The sequence below is a fragment of the Erythrolamprus reginae genome, chromosome 2 (assembly GCF_031021105.1).
Source record: "Erythrolamprus reginae isolate rEryReg1 chromosome 2, rEryReg1.hap1, whole genome shotgun sequence".
Classification (NCBI taxonomy): Eukaryota; Metazoa; Chordata; class Lepidosauria; order Squamata; family Dipsadidae; genus Erythrolamprus; species Erythrolamprus reginae.
This window is the reverse complement of record NC_091951.1, coordinates 30,301,286-30,319,097: the sequence shown is the minus strand read 5'-3', so window position 1 is coordinate 30,319,097 and position 17,812 is coordinate 30,301,286. Positions and strand designations below refer to the sequence as shown.

Here is a 17,812-nt window from a genome sequence, read left to right as displayed (position 1 = left end):
GACTTTGGTCATCAGACGCTCTCACGGGGATCACATTACCCCTGGGAGACTACAAACATCATAAATATGAACCAGTTGCCAAGCACCCGAATTTTGATCACATGATTGCGAGGATGCTAAAAAGGTCGTAACTAGGAAAAACAGCCATAAATCAAAAATTTTCAGGGCCATTATAACTTTGAATGGTCAGTAAATAAATTGTTGCAAGTTGAGGACTATTTTATTTATTTAGCTAGTTGGTTATTTAAACCACATTTATTTATTCATTCATTCATTCATTGATTATTTTATTATTATATTATTTATTTATATATTATTTATTGCAGTGTTTCTCAACCTGGGAGGTTGGGACCCTTTTGGGAGGTCGAACAACTGTTTCAAAGGGGTTGCCTAAGACCATGGGAAAAGACCAATTTCACATGATGTTAGGAACTAAAGCTTCTATTCTGACGCCTTGGAACATATTTTTGCAATCCGACCAATCAGGCGTTTACAGTGGGGGTGCCCCTCTGACATTCCTTCCAATCAGCTTAAAGCTCTGTTGGGAGAATTGGCGCTAGACTTATGGTTGGGGGGTCACCACAATATGAGGAACTGTGTTAAGGGGTTGCGGCATTAGAAAGGTTGAGAACTACTGATCTATCTATCTATCTAGCTATCTAGCTATCTATCATCTATCTATCATCTATCTATCTCTATATATCTATCTATCATCTATCTATCTATCTCTATCTATCATCTATCTATCATCTATCTATCATCTATCTATCTATCATCTATCTATATCTATCTATCATCTATCATCTATCTATCATCTATCTATCATCTATCTATCTATCATCTATCTATCTATCATCTATCTATCTATCATCTATCTATCATCTATCTATCTATCATCTATCTATCATCTATCTATCTATCATCTATCTATCTATCATCTATCTATCATCTATCTATCATCTATCTATATCTATCTATTATCTATCTATCTATCTATCTATCTATCTATCTATCTATCTATCTATCATCTATCTCTATCTATCTCTATCTATCTATCTATCTATCTATCTATTATCTATCTATCTATCTATCTCTGTCTATCTCTATCTATCTATCATCTATCTATCTATCATCTAACTATCTATCTATCTATCATCTATCTATCTATTATCTATCTATCTATCTATCTATCTATCTATAATCTATCATCTATCATCTATCTATCTCTATTTATCTATCTATCTATCTATCTATCTATCTATCTATCTATAATCTATCTATCATCTATCTATCTACCTACCTACCTACCTACCTACCTCTCTCTCTCTCTCTCTCTCTCTCTCTCTCTCTCTCTCTTTGTGGTTCCTTCACATGAAGCCGTGGCCGCCTGGTTCAAGGCAAATATTTGTATCTATGACAGGGAAAAGCCACTACGGCCCCCTTTATGAACCTGCTGGCGCAGGAATTCTGGGAGTTGAAGTCCCACAGGTCGTAAAGAGGCCATCTTGGCCTACCCCAGTCTGTGACTCTCCTAGCGCAGCATAGCTAATCCTTATTTTATTTTTTTCTGCACAAGGTTTGATGGAGGTGTTGCCAGATCGGTGTGTGCCAATTGCCAAGAAGGAGCTGATGTACATGGGCACGGGTGGGGTTGGCCTGCTGGCTGGGAGGCATCATTTTTATCAACCGCAAGAAAACCAACGATGCCATCAGCGTTATGTCTGAGGCTTCCCAAACTATGCTGAGCCAAGATGTGAGGGTTGTTGTTACTGTTATTGTTGTTGTTGTTGTTTGAAAGGGGTTTGCAGAACTGTGATGAAATTTGGAGGAGGGAGACGGATGGGACAGAGTTGCGTCTGAACTAGGGCGATGCCATATCAGGATGGCAAGATTGGGGAATTATTTATTAGATTTGTTATTATTTATTTATTATTTATTAGATTTGTATGCCGCCCCTCTCCGGGGACTCGGAGCGGCTCACAACAATAAAACATCATATACAAATCCAATGTTAAAAACAGTCTTTAAAAAACCCCTATTAAAACAGTCATACAACCCAAACACACCATCCATAAAGTCAAAGGCAGCTAAGGATATATCAATTACTCCATGCTTGGCGACATAGATCAGTTTTCGAAAGTTTGCGAAAGGCAAGGAGAGTGGGGGCAGTCCTTATCTCCGGGGAAAGTTGATTCCAGAGGGCCAGGGCCGCCACAGAGAAGGCTCTTCCCCTGGGTCCCGCCAGACGGCATTGTTTGGTCGACGGGACCCGGAGAAGGCCAACTCTGTGGGCCTCTAATCTAATCGGTTGCTGGGATTCTTGCGGCAGAAGGGGGTCCCGGAGATAATCTGGTCCGATGCCATGAAGGGCTTTATCGGTCATAACCAACACTTTGAATTGTGACCGGAAACTGATCGGCAGCCAGTGCAGGCTCCGGAGTGATGACGGAATGAGGAATGAGGCATTTGAAAGTGGCAAAGAAGAGCAAATACAATGATTAAAGGCCTGGGGACTAAAATAAATGAAGAATGGTTGCAGGGAGTGGGTATGGCCATTCTAGAGAAAAGAAGGGCTAAAGGGGGATAGTATTTGAGAGGCTGCCACAAAGAGGAGGGGGTCAATTTATTTTTTCGTAGCACCAGAGGGTAGGACAAGAAACAATGGATGGACACTAACTAAGGAGATAAGCATCTGGAATTAAGGAGAAACTTCCTTACAGTGAGGACAATGCCTATCCGATGGGAGGGAGGAGTGTCATCATATGGTTTAAAATAAAGTAAGGGTTGCCCTATGACCTGGCTTGAGTTCTTGAAGGAATTCTGGGAGTTGAAGTCCACACATCTCAAAATGGCCGCGGTTGAAAAACACTGGATTACAACTCTCAGGACTGTTTTGACTGGGAGATCCACTCAGTCTTAGGCTGAATACATTTTGAGACCACATTTGGAATACTGTGTTCAGTTCTGGAGACTTCACCTATAAAAAAGATATTGATAAAATTGAACGGGTCCAAAGACAGGCTACAAAAATGGTGGAAGGTCTCAAGCCTAAAACGTGTCAGGAAAGACTTAAGGAACTCAATCTGTATAATCTGGAGGACAGAAGGGAAAGGGGGGGGGACATGATTGAAACATTTAAATATGTTAAAGGATTAAATAAGGTTCAGGAGGGAAGTGTTTTTAATAGGAAAGTGAACACAAGAACAAGGGGGGCACAATCTGAAGTTAGTTGGGGGGAAAGATCAGAAGCAACCTGAGAAAATATTATTTTACTGAAAGAGTAGTAGATGCTTGGAATAAACTTCCAGCAGACGTGGTTGGTAAATCCACAGTAACTGAATTTAAACATATAAACATATCCATCCTAAGATAAAATAACAGGAAGTAGTATAAGTAGATGGACCATGAAGTCTTTTTCTGCCATCAATCTTCTATGTTTCTATGAATACCAATAGTCCTTGGTGTACAACAGTTCCATTTAGTGACCGTTTGAAGTTACAATGGCCCTGAAAAAAAAAATTGACCATTTTTCACACAGTTTTGACTTTTTAGAGAATCCCCCCTGCTCATGGGATTGAAATTTGAAATCTGGGCAATTGACTAATATTCATGATGGCTGCAGTGTCCCGGGGTCATGTGATCTACTTTTGCACCCTTCGGACAAACTAAAGTCCAGAGGGAGCCAGATTCACCGAACCAGACATGTTATTTATTTATTGATTTTATTGATTTATTGATTGGATTTGTATGCCGCCCCTCTCCGGAGACAGGGCAGCTAACAGCAATAATAAGACAGCGTACAATAATAATACAATAGTAAAAAACGATTAAAAAACCCATTAATATAAAAACCAAACATACATACAGACATACCATGCATAAAATTGTAAAGGCCTAGGAGGAAAGAGTATCTTAATTCCCCCATGCCTGGCGGCAAAGGTGGGTTTCAAGTAGCTTACGAAAGGGCAAGGAGGGTGGGGGCAATTCTAATCTCTGGGGGGAATTGGTTCCAGAGGGCCGGGGCCGCCACAGAGAAGGCCCCGCCAAGCGGCATTAACAGCTGCGGTGTTTTACTTAACAAATGTGGCAATAAAGGTCGTAAGATGTAAGGGGCAAAACTCACTTAACTGTCTTGCTTAGCAACAGAAATTTTGGACTCTGTTGTGGTCTTAAGTCGAGGACTGCCTGTATTTGGCTGTAAACTCCCAAGACTGAGTCTACTAACGTCTCAGTGTCTGTCGTTGGTTATTGCCATGAGGCAGCAACTTCTGATGGAAGGTTTTTGTTCCCAGGACGGGCTATTTTGGGAAACCCCGAGTTGTATTTCTGCACTGCCTGTTCAGTTGTGGCCAAAATTTTCATTGCATAATTCATAGAAGCAAAATTGGACAGGTCCTCAGAGGTCACTCAAGCCAGTCCCATTTCAGGATCTGCTCAGAACTGTTTTGTTCTGAGGGTTTCAAACAATTGCTATCCAGACCAGGGAAGGGGGCCTACTAGCGATCAATTCTGTTGCTTGAGAATTCCAGCTCTCTTGGAAATTCCTCCCAAAATATAAATTTAAAGGTGTTCCTCAGGAATTTCAACCCCTTTGTCCGTTCGGTTCCTCCTTTTGACATCTTCAAATAACTGAAGTCTACTAACGTATCTCCCTTCAATCTTCTCTCCTATGGAGCAACATAGAAACATAGAAACATAGAAGTCTGACGGCAGAAAAAAGCCCTCATGGTCCATCTAGTCTGCCCTTATACTATTTTCTGCATTTTATCTTAGGATGGATATATGTTTATCCCAGGCATGTTTAAATTCAGTTACTGTGGATTTATCTACCACGTCTGCTGGAAGTTTGTTCCAAGGATCTACTACTCTTTCAGTAAAATAACATTTTCTCCACGTTGCTTTTGATCTTTCCCCCAACTAACTTCAGATTGTGTCCCCTTGTCCTTGTGTTCACTTTCCTATTAAAAACACTTCCCTCCTGAACCTTATTTAACCCTTTAACATATTTAAATGTTTCGATCATGTCCCCTCCTTTTCCTTCTGTCCTCCAGGCTATACAGATTGAGTTCATTAAGTCTTTCCTGATACGTTTTATGCTTAAGACCTTCCACCATTCTTGCAGCCCGTCTTTGGACCCGTTCAATTTTGTCAATATCTTTTTGTAGGTGAGGTCTCCAGAACTGAACACAGTATTCCAATTGTGGTCTCACCAGCACTCTATATAGCGGGATCATAATCTCCCTCTTCCTGCTTGTTATACCTCTAGCTATGCAGCCAAGCATCCTACTTTGCTTTCCCTACCGCCTGACTGCACTGTTCACACCCATTTTGAGACTGTCAGAAATCACTATCCCTAAATCCTTCTAGGGTATATACATACAGCTAGTCCTTGATTTACGACCACAATTGAACCCTGGATTCCTGTTGCTATATGAGGCAGTCCTCAAAGTGAGTTTTGCCCTGTTTTATGACCTTTCTTTCCCTAATTGAGTCGCTGCAGCTGTTAGTAACACGGTTGTTACATACTGTATTTTTCAGAGTGTAAGACGCACCGAAGTAATAAAACACACCTTAGTTTGGGGGGAGAAAAATTGGGGTGGGGAATCTACCTGCCAAGGTATTCATAAGGCTAGCATCCTTAGTCTGGTCAGCTTCAGCACATTATTTTATCCCCTGGTTAAGGCTGGGGGGAAAAAATCTTCCGAGGGAGTAGCAATGAAAACAAGCCTGCAAAGATTTAGCGCTGGAAAAAAACCTTTTTTAAAGGGAGAAGCAATGAAAAAAATCCAGCAAGCTAGGAAAGATTGTTAGCCTCTTGTTAGGGCTGAAAAAAACTTTTTCGGGAGGGAGTAGCAATGAAAACAAGCCTGGAAGAACCTGGAAAATCATTAATAAATAAATAAATCCACAGCTCACATTAGAGAAACACCTTTCAGCTGTGGCGAGGGGGGGCGTTTGGCCAGGTTCGCCTGGTGCACCAGTTGCGGCCCTATCTGGACCGGGAGTCATTGCTCACAGTCACTCATGCCCTCATCACTTCGAGGCTCGACTACTGTAACGCTCTCTACATGGGGCTACCTTTGAAAAGTGTTCGGAAACTTCAGATCGTGCAGAATGCAGCTGCGAGAGCCATCATGGGCTTTCCTAAATATGCCCATGTTACTCCAACACTCCGCAGTCTGCATTGGTTGCCAATCAGTTTCCGGTCACAATTCAAAGTGTTGGTTATTACCTATAAAGCCCTTCATGGCACCGGACCAGGATATCTGTGAGACCGCCTTCTGCTGCACGAATCCCAGCGACCGGTTCAGGTCCCACAGAGTTGGCCTTCTCCGGGTCCCATCGACAAAACAATGTCGTCTGGCGGGACTCAGCGGAAGAGTCTTCCCTGTGGCGGCCCCGACTCTCTGGAATCAGCTCCCTCCAGAGATTAGAACTGCCCCTACCCTCCTTGCCTTTCATAAACTCCTTAAAACCCACCTCTGTCATCAGGCGTAGGGGAACTGAGACATCTCCCCCTGCCCTATGCAGTTTTAGTGCATGATATGACTGAATGTATGTTTTTTATATTGGGGTTCTTTGCTTTTATATTTTTTAAATTGTACAAGTGTTATTTTAGATTTTGAATTATTAGATTTGTCGATGTATATTGTTTTTGTCACTGCTGTGAGCTGCCCCGAGTCTGCGGAGAGGGGCGGCATACAAATCTAATAAATAATAATAATAATAATAATAATGATGATGATGATGATAATGATAATACTAATAATAATAATAATAATAATAATAAATAATAATAATAATAATAATTAGCACCTCGTTAGGGCTGAGGAAAAAAAGCTTCAAAAAAGCCACATTCGGAGAATAAGACACACCCAAATTTTTCAGCCTCTTTTAGGGCGGAAAAGGTGGATCTTATACTCTGAAAAATATCCCCATTGGATGAGAGCCCACAGTGCAAGTGTGGTACATGAGAACAAACTATTACACGTAGTTCAGGAATGTCTCCTCATGGTAATTTTAAGGCACCTGGGGTTTATCTCGCCACAAACCAGCCCGACTAGTCATATGCAAGAAATCCATTCTAAAAACAAGGATGTTAATTTGGAACTTGCAGCCTAGTCTATATATAAAGGGAACATAATTGCAAACAGCCCGTGTTACCTTTCTCTGAAAATAAATAAATAAATAAAAATTGATTTTTAATTTCATTTTTTCATTTGTTTATGATCAACCATGTTCACATACAGTATACTAATCCAATAGATATTTTAAAAAAACACTAGCTAAAATCAACATTTTAATAGGTCGGGTCAAATAAACCCGGAACAGTATACAGTGTTCCCTCGATTTCCGCGGGGGGATGCGTTCCGAGACCGCCCGCGAAAGTCGAATTTCCGCGAAGTAGAGATGCGGAAGTAAAATACACCATTTTTGGCTATGGACAGTATCACAAGCCTTCCCTTAACACTTTAAACCCCTAAATTACCATTTCCCATTCCATTAACAACCATTTACTCACCATTATTACTGGTACTCACCATTGAATAAGACACTTAGTGATCCTGATATTTATAAACATAATTACTGTATTTATTAACAATAAATTTTTTTTGTTATTTATTTGCAAAAATTATTAGTTTGGCGATGACGTATGACGTCATTGGGTGGGAAAAACCGTGGTATAGGGGAAAAAAACCGCGGTATTTTTTAATTAATATTTTTTGAAAAAACCGTGGTATAGGCTATTCGCGAAGTTCGAACCCGCGAAAATCGAGGGGACACTGTATCTGTATAATAACTGCACCCAGCAAAAAACTAAAAAAAAACCCCAAACCTAAAACAAAAAATACTCATAGCAAGAACCCCTCAAATGAGGCAGTCGTTTAATCACAAGTTTCAGATCTGCAGAGAAAAAAAATTTACAGGATCTCAAATTTCATTTTGGGTGAAATAGACCCAAACAGAACATAAAGGTTTTAAATAAGAGCATCAGCAAATATGTGTGTGTGTTTATATAGGTATATATTTATGTATAAAAGATGAGGACAATACAACAATGGAGATAAAAGTATTAAATTAAGATAAACATAATAAAATCATAATGCAAACCATAATAAAATCATAAGGCAAAGTCATTTAATCACGTTTCAGATCTGCAGGAATTTTTTTTTTTAATAGGATCTCAAATTTCAATAGACCCGAACACAACATAAGGGTTTTAAATAAAGCATCAACAAATATGTTTGCGTGAGTGTGTGTGTGTTTATGTAGGTATATATTTATGTATGAAAGATGAGGACAATACAATAATGGAGATAAAAGTATTAAATTAAGATAAGGACCATAATAAGATCATAATCTTGAGCAGAGTCAGGTTACAAGCGGTGTGCCACAAGGGTCTGTTCTGGGTCCTATTCTTTTTAATATATTTGTGAGTGACATAGGGGAAGGTTTGGTAGGAAAGGTTTGCCTATTTGCCGATGACTCTAAAGTGTGCAATAGGGTTGATATTCCTGGAGGCGTTTGTAATATGGTAAATGATTTAGCTTTACTAGATAAATGGTCTAAGCAATGGAAACTGCAGTTTAATGTTTCCAAATGTAAAATAATGCACTTGGGGAAAAGGAATCCCTCAATCTGAGTATTGTATTGGCAGCTCAGTGTTGGCAAATACTTCAAAAGAAAAGGATTTAGGGGTAGTGATTTCTGACAGTCTCAAAATGGGTGAACAGTGCAGTCAGGCGGTAGGGAAAGCAAGTAGGATGCTTGGCTGCATAGCTAGAGGTATAACAAGCAGGAAGAGGGAGATTATGATCCCACTATATAGAATGCTGGTGAGACCACATTTGGAATACTGTGTTCAGTTCTGGAGACCTCACCTACAAAAAGATATTGACAAAATTGAACGGGTGTCCAGGAGGAAGTGTTTTTAATAGGAAAGTGAACACAAGAACAATGGGACACAATCTGAAGTTAGTCGGGGGAAAGATCAAAAGCAACATGAGAAAATATTATTTTACTGAAAGAGTAGTAGATCCTTGGAACAAACTTCCAGCAGACGTGGTAGATAAATCCACAGTAACTGAATTTAAACATGCCTGGGATAAACATATATCCATCCTAAGATAAAATACAGAAAATAGTATAAGGGCAGACTAGATGGACCATGAGGTCTTTTTCTGCCGTCAGACTTCTATGTTTCTATGTTTCTATAATGCGGAGCCATACGGTTGCAATGGGGTATGTTGCAACGATTCAATATCTAAGCAAGATATCCATCTATAATTGCTTCTGGTGTGGTTGTAGTGAGATAATCCCAGGTGCCCTGTAATTACCTGAGGAGACATTCCTGAACTATACGTGTAATAGTTTATTTATTTTTTAATATATTTTTATTCATTTTATAGATATGGTTACATAAAACAAACATAAAACAGTGCACAGTGCGTGTGCCCATCACCCGACTGACAATAACCATCACCACCACCACCAATTGCTGGGGGTGCAAATATTTACTAATTTATATATATATATATATTTCCTTGGCTCTACTTTGCATTTGTTATTATTGAAAGAGTGATTGGAGTTTATTTTTCACATTTGCGTCACAGATTCTACTCAGCATATAACCTTTCACCTTATTCCATCGTGCCATCAGCTTCTCCAGTTTATTTTCATCAAAGTTGTTTAATCTTATTTCCATGATTTCAAAATGAATGTGATCCACCATGTACCAGTACCAGTTCTGTAGTGTCCATTTTATAGGCTCTTTCCAACCCAATACCACTACCGCTTGAGCGCTTTCCAGTGCTGCAGTTTTTATTTCTTTAAAATCTCTTAGTTCTCTTTGTGTAATTAATATTGCTATTTCTTTTGTAATTATCCAATTAATATTTAACATTTTATTTATTTCGTTCTGCACTTCCTTCCAAAATTTCTGAATTTCTACACACTCCCAGAACATATGCATGAAAATTCCTTTCCTTTGGCCACCATGCCAACAATTACCTGGAAGTGTGCAAGTTGTGCTGGTGTACAATACCATTTATGTAAAATTTTTCTTCTCATCTCACGTGTAATAGTTTATTCTGGTGTATCCCAGTTGTACTGTGGCCTCTCATCCAATGGGGAAGCCAGATTCACACTGTATTTTTCATAGTTATAAGACGCACTTTTCTGCCGTAAAAGAGGCTGAAAATTTGTGTGTGTTTTATACTCCGAATGTAGCTTTTTTTAAAGCTTCCCCCCCCCCCCCCCGTCCTAACAAGGTGCTAATGATTTTCCAGGTTCTTCCAAGCTTGTTTTCATTGCTACCTCCCTCCCTTTTCATTGCTTCATTGCTACTCCCTTCAGGAAAAGGTTTTTTTCCAGCCCTAGCAAGATGCTAACGATCTATCCTAGCTTGCAAGATTTTTTCATTGCTTCTCCCTTCAAAAAAAATTTTTTCCCCATGGAGCAGTGTCATGATTATAAGGTATAGGAAATATACTGGTAACATTAAGAAAACAGTTCTGGTCACCATGTACAGTTCTGGTCACCGCATCTCAAGAAGGATATAATGGAATTGGAAAAGGTGTAAAAAAGAATGATCAAGGAAATGGAGCACCTCTCTTATGAAACCAGGTTGCAATGCCTTGGTCTCTTCAGCCTTGAAAGATGGCCTTTAAGGGGTGACTTGATCGAAGTGTATAAAATCATGCAGGGGATAGAAAAGGTGGATAGACACAACACTGGGATAAGGGGTCACTCCCTAAAGCTCATAGGTAAGAAAGTGAGGACAAATCTTCACCCAGAGGGTCGTTGGTTTATGGAATTCACTTCCAGAAGAGGTCGTGACAGCTGTCAGCCTTGATAGCTTCAAGGCAGGATTAGACAGATTCATGGATGCCAAGTGTATCAGTGGTTACTGAAACGGAGGTCCTCTATATTGGTTGAGGCAGGCAGATTTCCTTGAGTACCATTTATTGTGGGTCAAGGGAAAGGGAGGGTTTTGCCTTCTCTTTTTGCTCAAGATCCCCAAGGACAATTCGTGGGCCACTGTGTGACACAGAATGCTGGACTCGATGGGCTTTGGCCTGATTCAGCATGGCTCCTCTTATGTTCTTATGTTCTAACAGTAATTAAATACATAGAAACATAGAAGATTGACGCAGAAAAAGACCTCATGGTCCATCTAGTCTGCCTTTATACTATTTCCTGTATTTTATCTTAGGATGGATGGATGTTTATCCCAGGCATGTTTAAATTCAGTTAGACGTGGATTTACCAACCATGTGTACTGGAAGTTTGTTCCAAGCATCTACTATTCTTTTAGTAAAATAATATTTTCTCACATTGCTTCTGATCTTTCCCCCAACTAACCTCAGATTGAATACACTGAAAATGTAACCTCATATTGAATACATTGAAAATGTAGAAATAACGTAATAACAAAAATGCTTCAATATCAGAAACTTAATGTCATAGAGCAAAACTAAGCATTTTTTTGAATCAGCCTATCAAACTCCGTAAAACAGACATTACCTTTGCTGATGATTTTTTTTTGTGTTGACCAGCATTATCAGGGGATGTCTTATTTGAGAGAAGGATTTACGGGTAGTGATTTCTGACAGTCTCAAAATGGGTGAGCAGTGTGGTCGGGCAGTAGGAAAAGCAAGTAGGATGCTTGGCTGCATAGCTAGAGGTATAACAAGCAGGAAGAGGGAGATTGTGATCCCCTTATATAGAGCGCTGGTGAGACCACATTTGGAATACTGTGTTCAGTTCTGGAGACCTCACCTACAAAAAGATATTGACAAAATTGAATGGGTCCAAAGACGGGCTACAAGAATGGTGGAAGGTCTTAAGCATAAAACGTATCAGGAAAGACTTAATGAACTCAATCTGTATAGTCTGGAGGGTAGAAGGAAAAGGGGGACATGGTCAAAACATTTAAATATATTAAAGGGTTAAATAAGGTCCAGGAGGGAAGTGTTTTTAATAGGAAAGTGAACACAAGAACAAGGGGACACAATCTGAAGTTAGTTGGGGGAAAGATCAAAAGCAACATGAGAAAATATTATTTCACTGAAAGAGTAGTAGATCCTTGGAACAAACCTCCAGCAGACGTGGTTGGTAAATCCACAGTGACTGAATTTAAACATGCCTGGGATAAACATAAATCCAACCTAAGATAAAATACAGGAAATAGTATAAGGGCAGACTAGATGGACCATGAGGTCTTTTTCTGCCGTCAGTCTTCTATGTTTCTATTTGGAGGGAAACAGGGTAATCATGGTTGGCCTTTCTTTTCTGAACTGTCTCCAGGGGCTGATGGGACTCACTCTCAAAACACCCCTTTCTGAGTGGATCCTTTTGTGCGTCCTCATGAAAGGGACTCAATTCTTCCTTTTCTTGGTCTCCCTTTGCAGGTTCGGGTCTGGGTGTTTCCTGAGGGTACCAGGAATCACAACGGCTCCATGCTGCCCTTCAAACGGGGCGCCTTCCATTTGGCGGTGCAAACCCAGGTAAGGGGTGCCCTGTTGACTCACCCTCTCCCCCCGCTCCTCCCCCAAGCACTCTTTGGCAGCTCTTTGCCCTGTAGGCTAAAATATTGGGGAGTTTGGGGATCAGGGTTATTTGAGCCCATGGTATGAACCAGACTGTCCCACAGAGCCTTTGGGTTGTTGTATTTGATTACATTGCTCTTTAAATTGGGGTTTTTTAGATTATTTTTAATATTAGATTTGTTTTCATTGTCTTTTCATTGTTGTTAGCCGCCCCGAGTCTTCGGAGAGGGGCGGCATACAAATCTAATAAATGAATGAATGAATGATATAAATAGATAGATAGATAGATAGATAGATAGATAGATAGATAGATAGATAGATAGATAGATAGATAGATAGTATTTGGTGAACTGGGTTAAACCCATTCTCTGGCCTGACCATTGCATTGGTTATCCTGGTTACTCGGACATTGGCAAGTTCAGAACAAGAACTAAGTTTTTAGGTAGCTGCAACTCTGTCTGTGTGTTTGTGTGTGTGTGTGTGTGTGAGAGAGAGAGACTTTGCAACAAGTTAGAAATCTGTCCTCATTTAGTCCCAAAGGTGCTTTTTTCATGAAGCAACTGGACTTTCTGGTTTTTCTTATTTTGAAAACCTTTCACTTCTCATCGAAGAAGCTTCTTCAGCTCTGATCTCACCCATTGGATGAGAAGCAAAATGTCTTCCAAGAAAAACCAGAAAGTCCAGTTGCCTCTTGAAACAGTGCATACAGTGTTCCCTCGATTTTCGCGGGGGATGTGTTCCGAGACCGCCCGCGAAAGTCAAATTCCCATGAAGTAGAGATGCGGAAGTAAATACAGTGTTCCCTCGATTTTTGCGGGTTCGAACTTCGCGAAATGTCTATACCACGGTTTTTCAAAAATATTAATTAAAAAATACTTTGCGGGTTTTTTCTCTATACCACGGTTTTTCCCGCCCGATAACGATAACGTCATATGCCATGGCCAAACTTTCGTCTGCCTTTAATAAATATTTTTTTTAATAAACTTTAATAAATAAACATGGTGAGTAATAATTTAAATGGTTGCTAAGGGAATGGAAAGATACTGTTCATAGCCAAAAATAGTGTATTTACTTCCGCATCTCTACTTCGCGGAAATTCGACTTTCGCGGGCGGTCTCAGAACGCATCCGCCGCGAAAATCGAGGGAATACTGTACACTATTTTTGGCTAGGAACAGAATCACAAGCCTTCCCTTAACACTTTAAACCCCTAAACTGCAATTTCCCATTCCCTTAGCAACCATATAGATTATTACTTACCATGTTTATTTATTAAAGTTTATTAAAAAAAATATTTATTAAAGGCGGACAAAAGTTTGGCGATGATATATGATGTCATCGGGCGGGAAAAACCGTGGTATAGGGAAAAAACCCGCAAAGTATTTTTTAATTAATATTTTTTGAAAAACCGTGGTATAGACTTTTCGCGAAGTTTGAATCCGCGAAAATCAAGGGAACACTGTACTCCCCCCGCTCCTAGTGGGTCGTTCGGGATTCTCCAAATCATTTCATTCAGAAGGCACAGACAAGAATTTGTTCAGGTGAGACGACCCCGACCGATGTCAGGGGAGCTCCTTTTATTGTAAACAGACAATTAGAGGGTGGGATACATGTGACAAACCAGGTCCAATACAAAATGATTGCACAATGCTGCAGCAAAGTTCATCCAATGGGAAAGGTACAACACAACAGGTAAGTGAGGTAGTAATGTGAGGAATTTCCTGAGTCATGCCTTTTAAAACACCGTTTGCACTTTAGCACAGGTTAGCCCTGTGCACGGCCCTCCGGCCATACACACGACATACCCAACTGCTGAGGGTCAAACAGGGGATAACATGTACGTGTCTTACGGCAGTAGTCTGGACACTATATTGCAACAAAAAAACACCTTTGGGACAACCATGGTCTGCATGACTGAGAATCTCCATGGATTATTATTATTATTATTATTATTATTATTATTATTATTATTAATTATATTTGCATGCCGCCCCTCTCCGTAGACTCGGGGCGGCTTACAGCAATGATAAAAACTATAATGACAAATCTAATAGTTAGAATCTAAAATAACAATAATACATTTAAAAAGTCTAAAAAACAAGAAACCCCAATATATATTAAACAAAAAACAAAAAAACCCCATACATACAGTCATATCATACACAAAGAACTACATAGGCAGGGGGAGATGTTTCAGTTCCCCCACGCCTGACGACAGAGGTGGGTTTTAAGGAGTTTACGAAAAGCAAGGAGGGTGGGGGCAGTTCTAATCTCTGGAGGGAGCTGATTCCAAAGGGTCGGAGCCGCCACAGAGAAGGCTCTTCCTCTGGGTCCCGCCAAACGACATTGTTTAGTTGATGGGACCCGGAGGAGACCAACTCTGTGGGACCTAAATCTGCCCTCATTCCGGGTGGTCCTATAGAGAGGGATGTCCCTGCCATTAGAAGCCCACCAGAGATATAGTTTTTGAAATTCTTACCATGGGGAATAGTTTATTTATTTATTTATTTATTTTATTTATTAGATTTGTATGCCGCCCCTTTCCGTAGACTCGGGGTGGCTCGCAACACAATAAAACAGTTCATGACAAATCTAATAATTTAAAATTTAAAATAGTTTAAAACCCCCATTTTTAAACAGACATACCTACAAACATACCATACATAAAATATATAGGCCCGGAGGAGATATCTCAATTCCCCCATGCCTGACGACAAAGGTGGGTTTTGAGGAGTTTACGAAAGGCAAGGAGGGTAGTGCAGTTCTAATCTCTGGGGGGAGCTGGTTCCAGAGAGTCGGGGCCGTCACAGAGAAGGCTCTTCCCCTGGGGCCTGCCAACTGACATTGTTTAGTTGACGGGACCCGGAGAAGGCCAACTCTGTTTAATCCTCATTCTTCTTCTTCTTTTTTTTTAAAAAAGTCAGTTTTACCCTGAATGCAAACTGAAGTCCTCAGTTTGGAATTGCCAGATGAGCTGAAAATGGAGTAGATATTTCTTTAAATACAGTGGCAGACACTAGCAGATGACACCATAGAGTAAAATAGCATTATTGTGACCTGGGAAATAAGGATTTTCGCACCCTACATTCTTCCCATTTTTTTAAACAAATCAGAGCTAAAATAAACTGGGCAAAGCAGATTTACGAAGCGTTTGACACCCCTAAAGTGGTATTGACAGAAGAGAATATTTGTAGCTCATATTTGTGGATGTGAGAGATATGGAAACATTTGTGGATTCCTTGTGGCTCTCCGAGCTTGGTTGTTTGCTCGCCAACGTTTTGTTACCTAACTACGTATCAAGGATCCTAAAGCAGATTTGCTTGATCTGGTAAATGCAAGTAGAAAAATAGGGACCACTTTGGGGTGGGAAGGTAACAGTGTTCCATCCGCCTTTGGAATTTAGTCATGCTGGCCATTTAGTCCTGACCACACAGACATCTTCAGACAACGTGGCTCTTTGGCTTTGAAATGGAGATGAGCACACATATAAATTGCTAGTGCAGTCAGACGGGGACACGATTGAAGGATCGACTAAATGGTGGCAAAATGAGATACAAGTAGAGGTACAAGAGATGGAAAATATAGTACAAAATATAAGGAAAATTAAAAATACAAGAATCAGGGAAATGAGAAGGAAAATATTACATAAGTGGTATTTTACTCCCGTTCAACTCGCACACTTTCAGCAGAATGTCAGGGGGAATTGTTGGCATGGGTGTCAAGACAAAGGAGTGTTTATGCATATGTTTTTGGGAATGCCCGATAGTGCAGGAATTTTGGCAAAAAGTGAAAGAGGATATCAATAGAATGCTAAATATACAATGGACAATCACTAAGGAAATGGCAGTACTAGTTAAAAGCAATGCGATGGGAGAATTTAGAGAAATAAAAAAAAGCAGCAATAGAAAGCGCTCAGGCAGTAATAGTTTTGGGTTGGAAGGATGCGACAAAATGGACAATGCAAAATTGGTATAGGTACATGGTGGACAATATTCAATTTGAAATTATGGATAAAAGGATAAATTCGGATAATGAAACTGAGTTGGGACAACTGATGGGACGGTGGGACAAGGTAAGACGATATATGACGAGTAGAATCCGAGATCAAGCTACAAGAAATAAATTGGAATCATTCTATAATATGTAAATAGATATATTGCTCTTGGGTCAAGTGGACTATACAAGGAACACCCCCGATTTGGTGGTGGGGAATGTGTGTGTGTCGGGGTGGTGGGCACATTTCACTATGCACTGTTTTATGTTGTGTGTAATATTAATTTGTTAAAAATTAATTAAAAAAATAATATTAAAAAAGAAATGGAGATGAGCACTGTCCCCTAGAGTCGGGAACAACTAGCACATGTGCAAGGGGAACCTTTATCTTTACACTCCTAGAAATTATATTTGTGTGTGTGTGTGTGTTTTAAATATACCGCTCAAAAAAATAAAGGGAACACTCAAATAACAAATCCTAGATCTGAATGAATGAAATATTCTCATTGAATACTTTGTTCTGTACAAAGTTGAATGTGCACAACAGCATGTGAAATTGATTGTCAATCCATGTTGCTTCCTAAGTGGACAGTTTGATTTCACAGAAGTTTGATTTACTTGGAGTTATATTGTGTTGTTTAAGTGTTCCCTTTATTTTTTTTTTAGCAGTGTAGTTTCATCACTCCTTGAGTTCTCTTGCAATAAGCTGCGTTATAAATGTTGTAGAAGTGTTTACAATTGAGCAATTAAAATAAGCGGCTTGAACCCTGTGTAAAATAGGCAGGCAGAGACAATGTTTTGGGTATGCATTAAAAATACAAAGTGGTTTGGAGGTGATTTCCCGCCTTTTAGTGGCGGCCAGTGGTTGCTGGTCACAGCCTTTGTCTTCTTTCAGGGGCCAAAATGGTTGTTGTATATTGAGCAATTTCCAGCTGCCACCACCACACTCTCTGTTTACTTTCTTTTCTCTTCTCACAAGGTTCCTGTCGTCCCTGTTGTAATCTCATCGTATCGAGATTTCTACAGTAAGAAGGACAGGCGCTTCACCACAGGTGATTCCATGTCTGGGTTTCTTCTTTGTTTCTGGGGAGCAGAAAGACATATTCACTCTCTCTCCCTCTCTCTCCCTCCCTCTGTCTCTCCCTCTCTCTCCCGCCTCTCCCTCTCTCTCTCTCTCCCTCTCTCTCTCCCTCTCTTTCTCCACTGCATCTGGAAGGAGAGTCCAACATGGGTATTTAACCAATCCGATTGGTAGAGACTGAGTAAAAA

At 40.0% G+C, this 17,812-nt stretch overlaps 1 protein-coding gene across 1 annotated transcript in view; it reads left to right on the top strand.

Annotated features, from left to right (window-relative positions):
- AGPAT1 (1-acylglycerol-3-phosphate O-acyltransferase 1) overlaps window positions 1-17,812 on the top strand; it is an 87,646-nt gene that overhangs the window by 58,275 nt on the left and 11,559 nt on the right. The window contains 4 exon segments of the mRNA XM_070744101.1: window positions 1,577-1,644; window positions 1,646-1,753; window positions 12,414-12,509; window positions 17,523-17,595. Coding sequence (XP_070600202.1) covers window positions 1,577-1,644; window positions 1,646-1,753; window positions 12,414-12,509; window positions 17,523-17,595 — 345 coding nt within the window.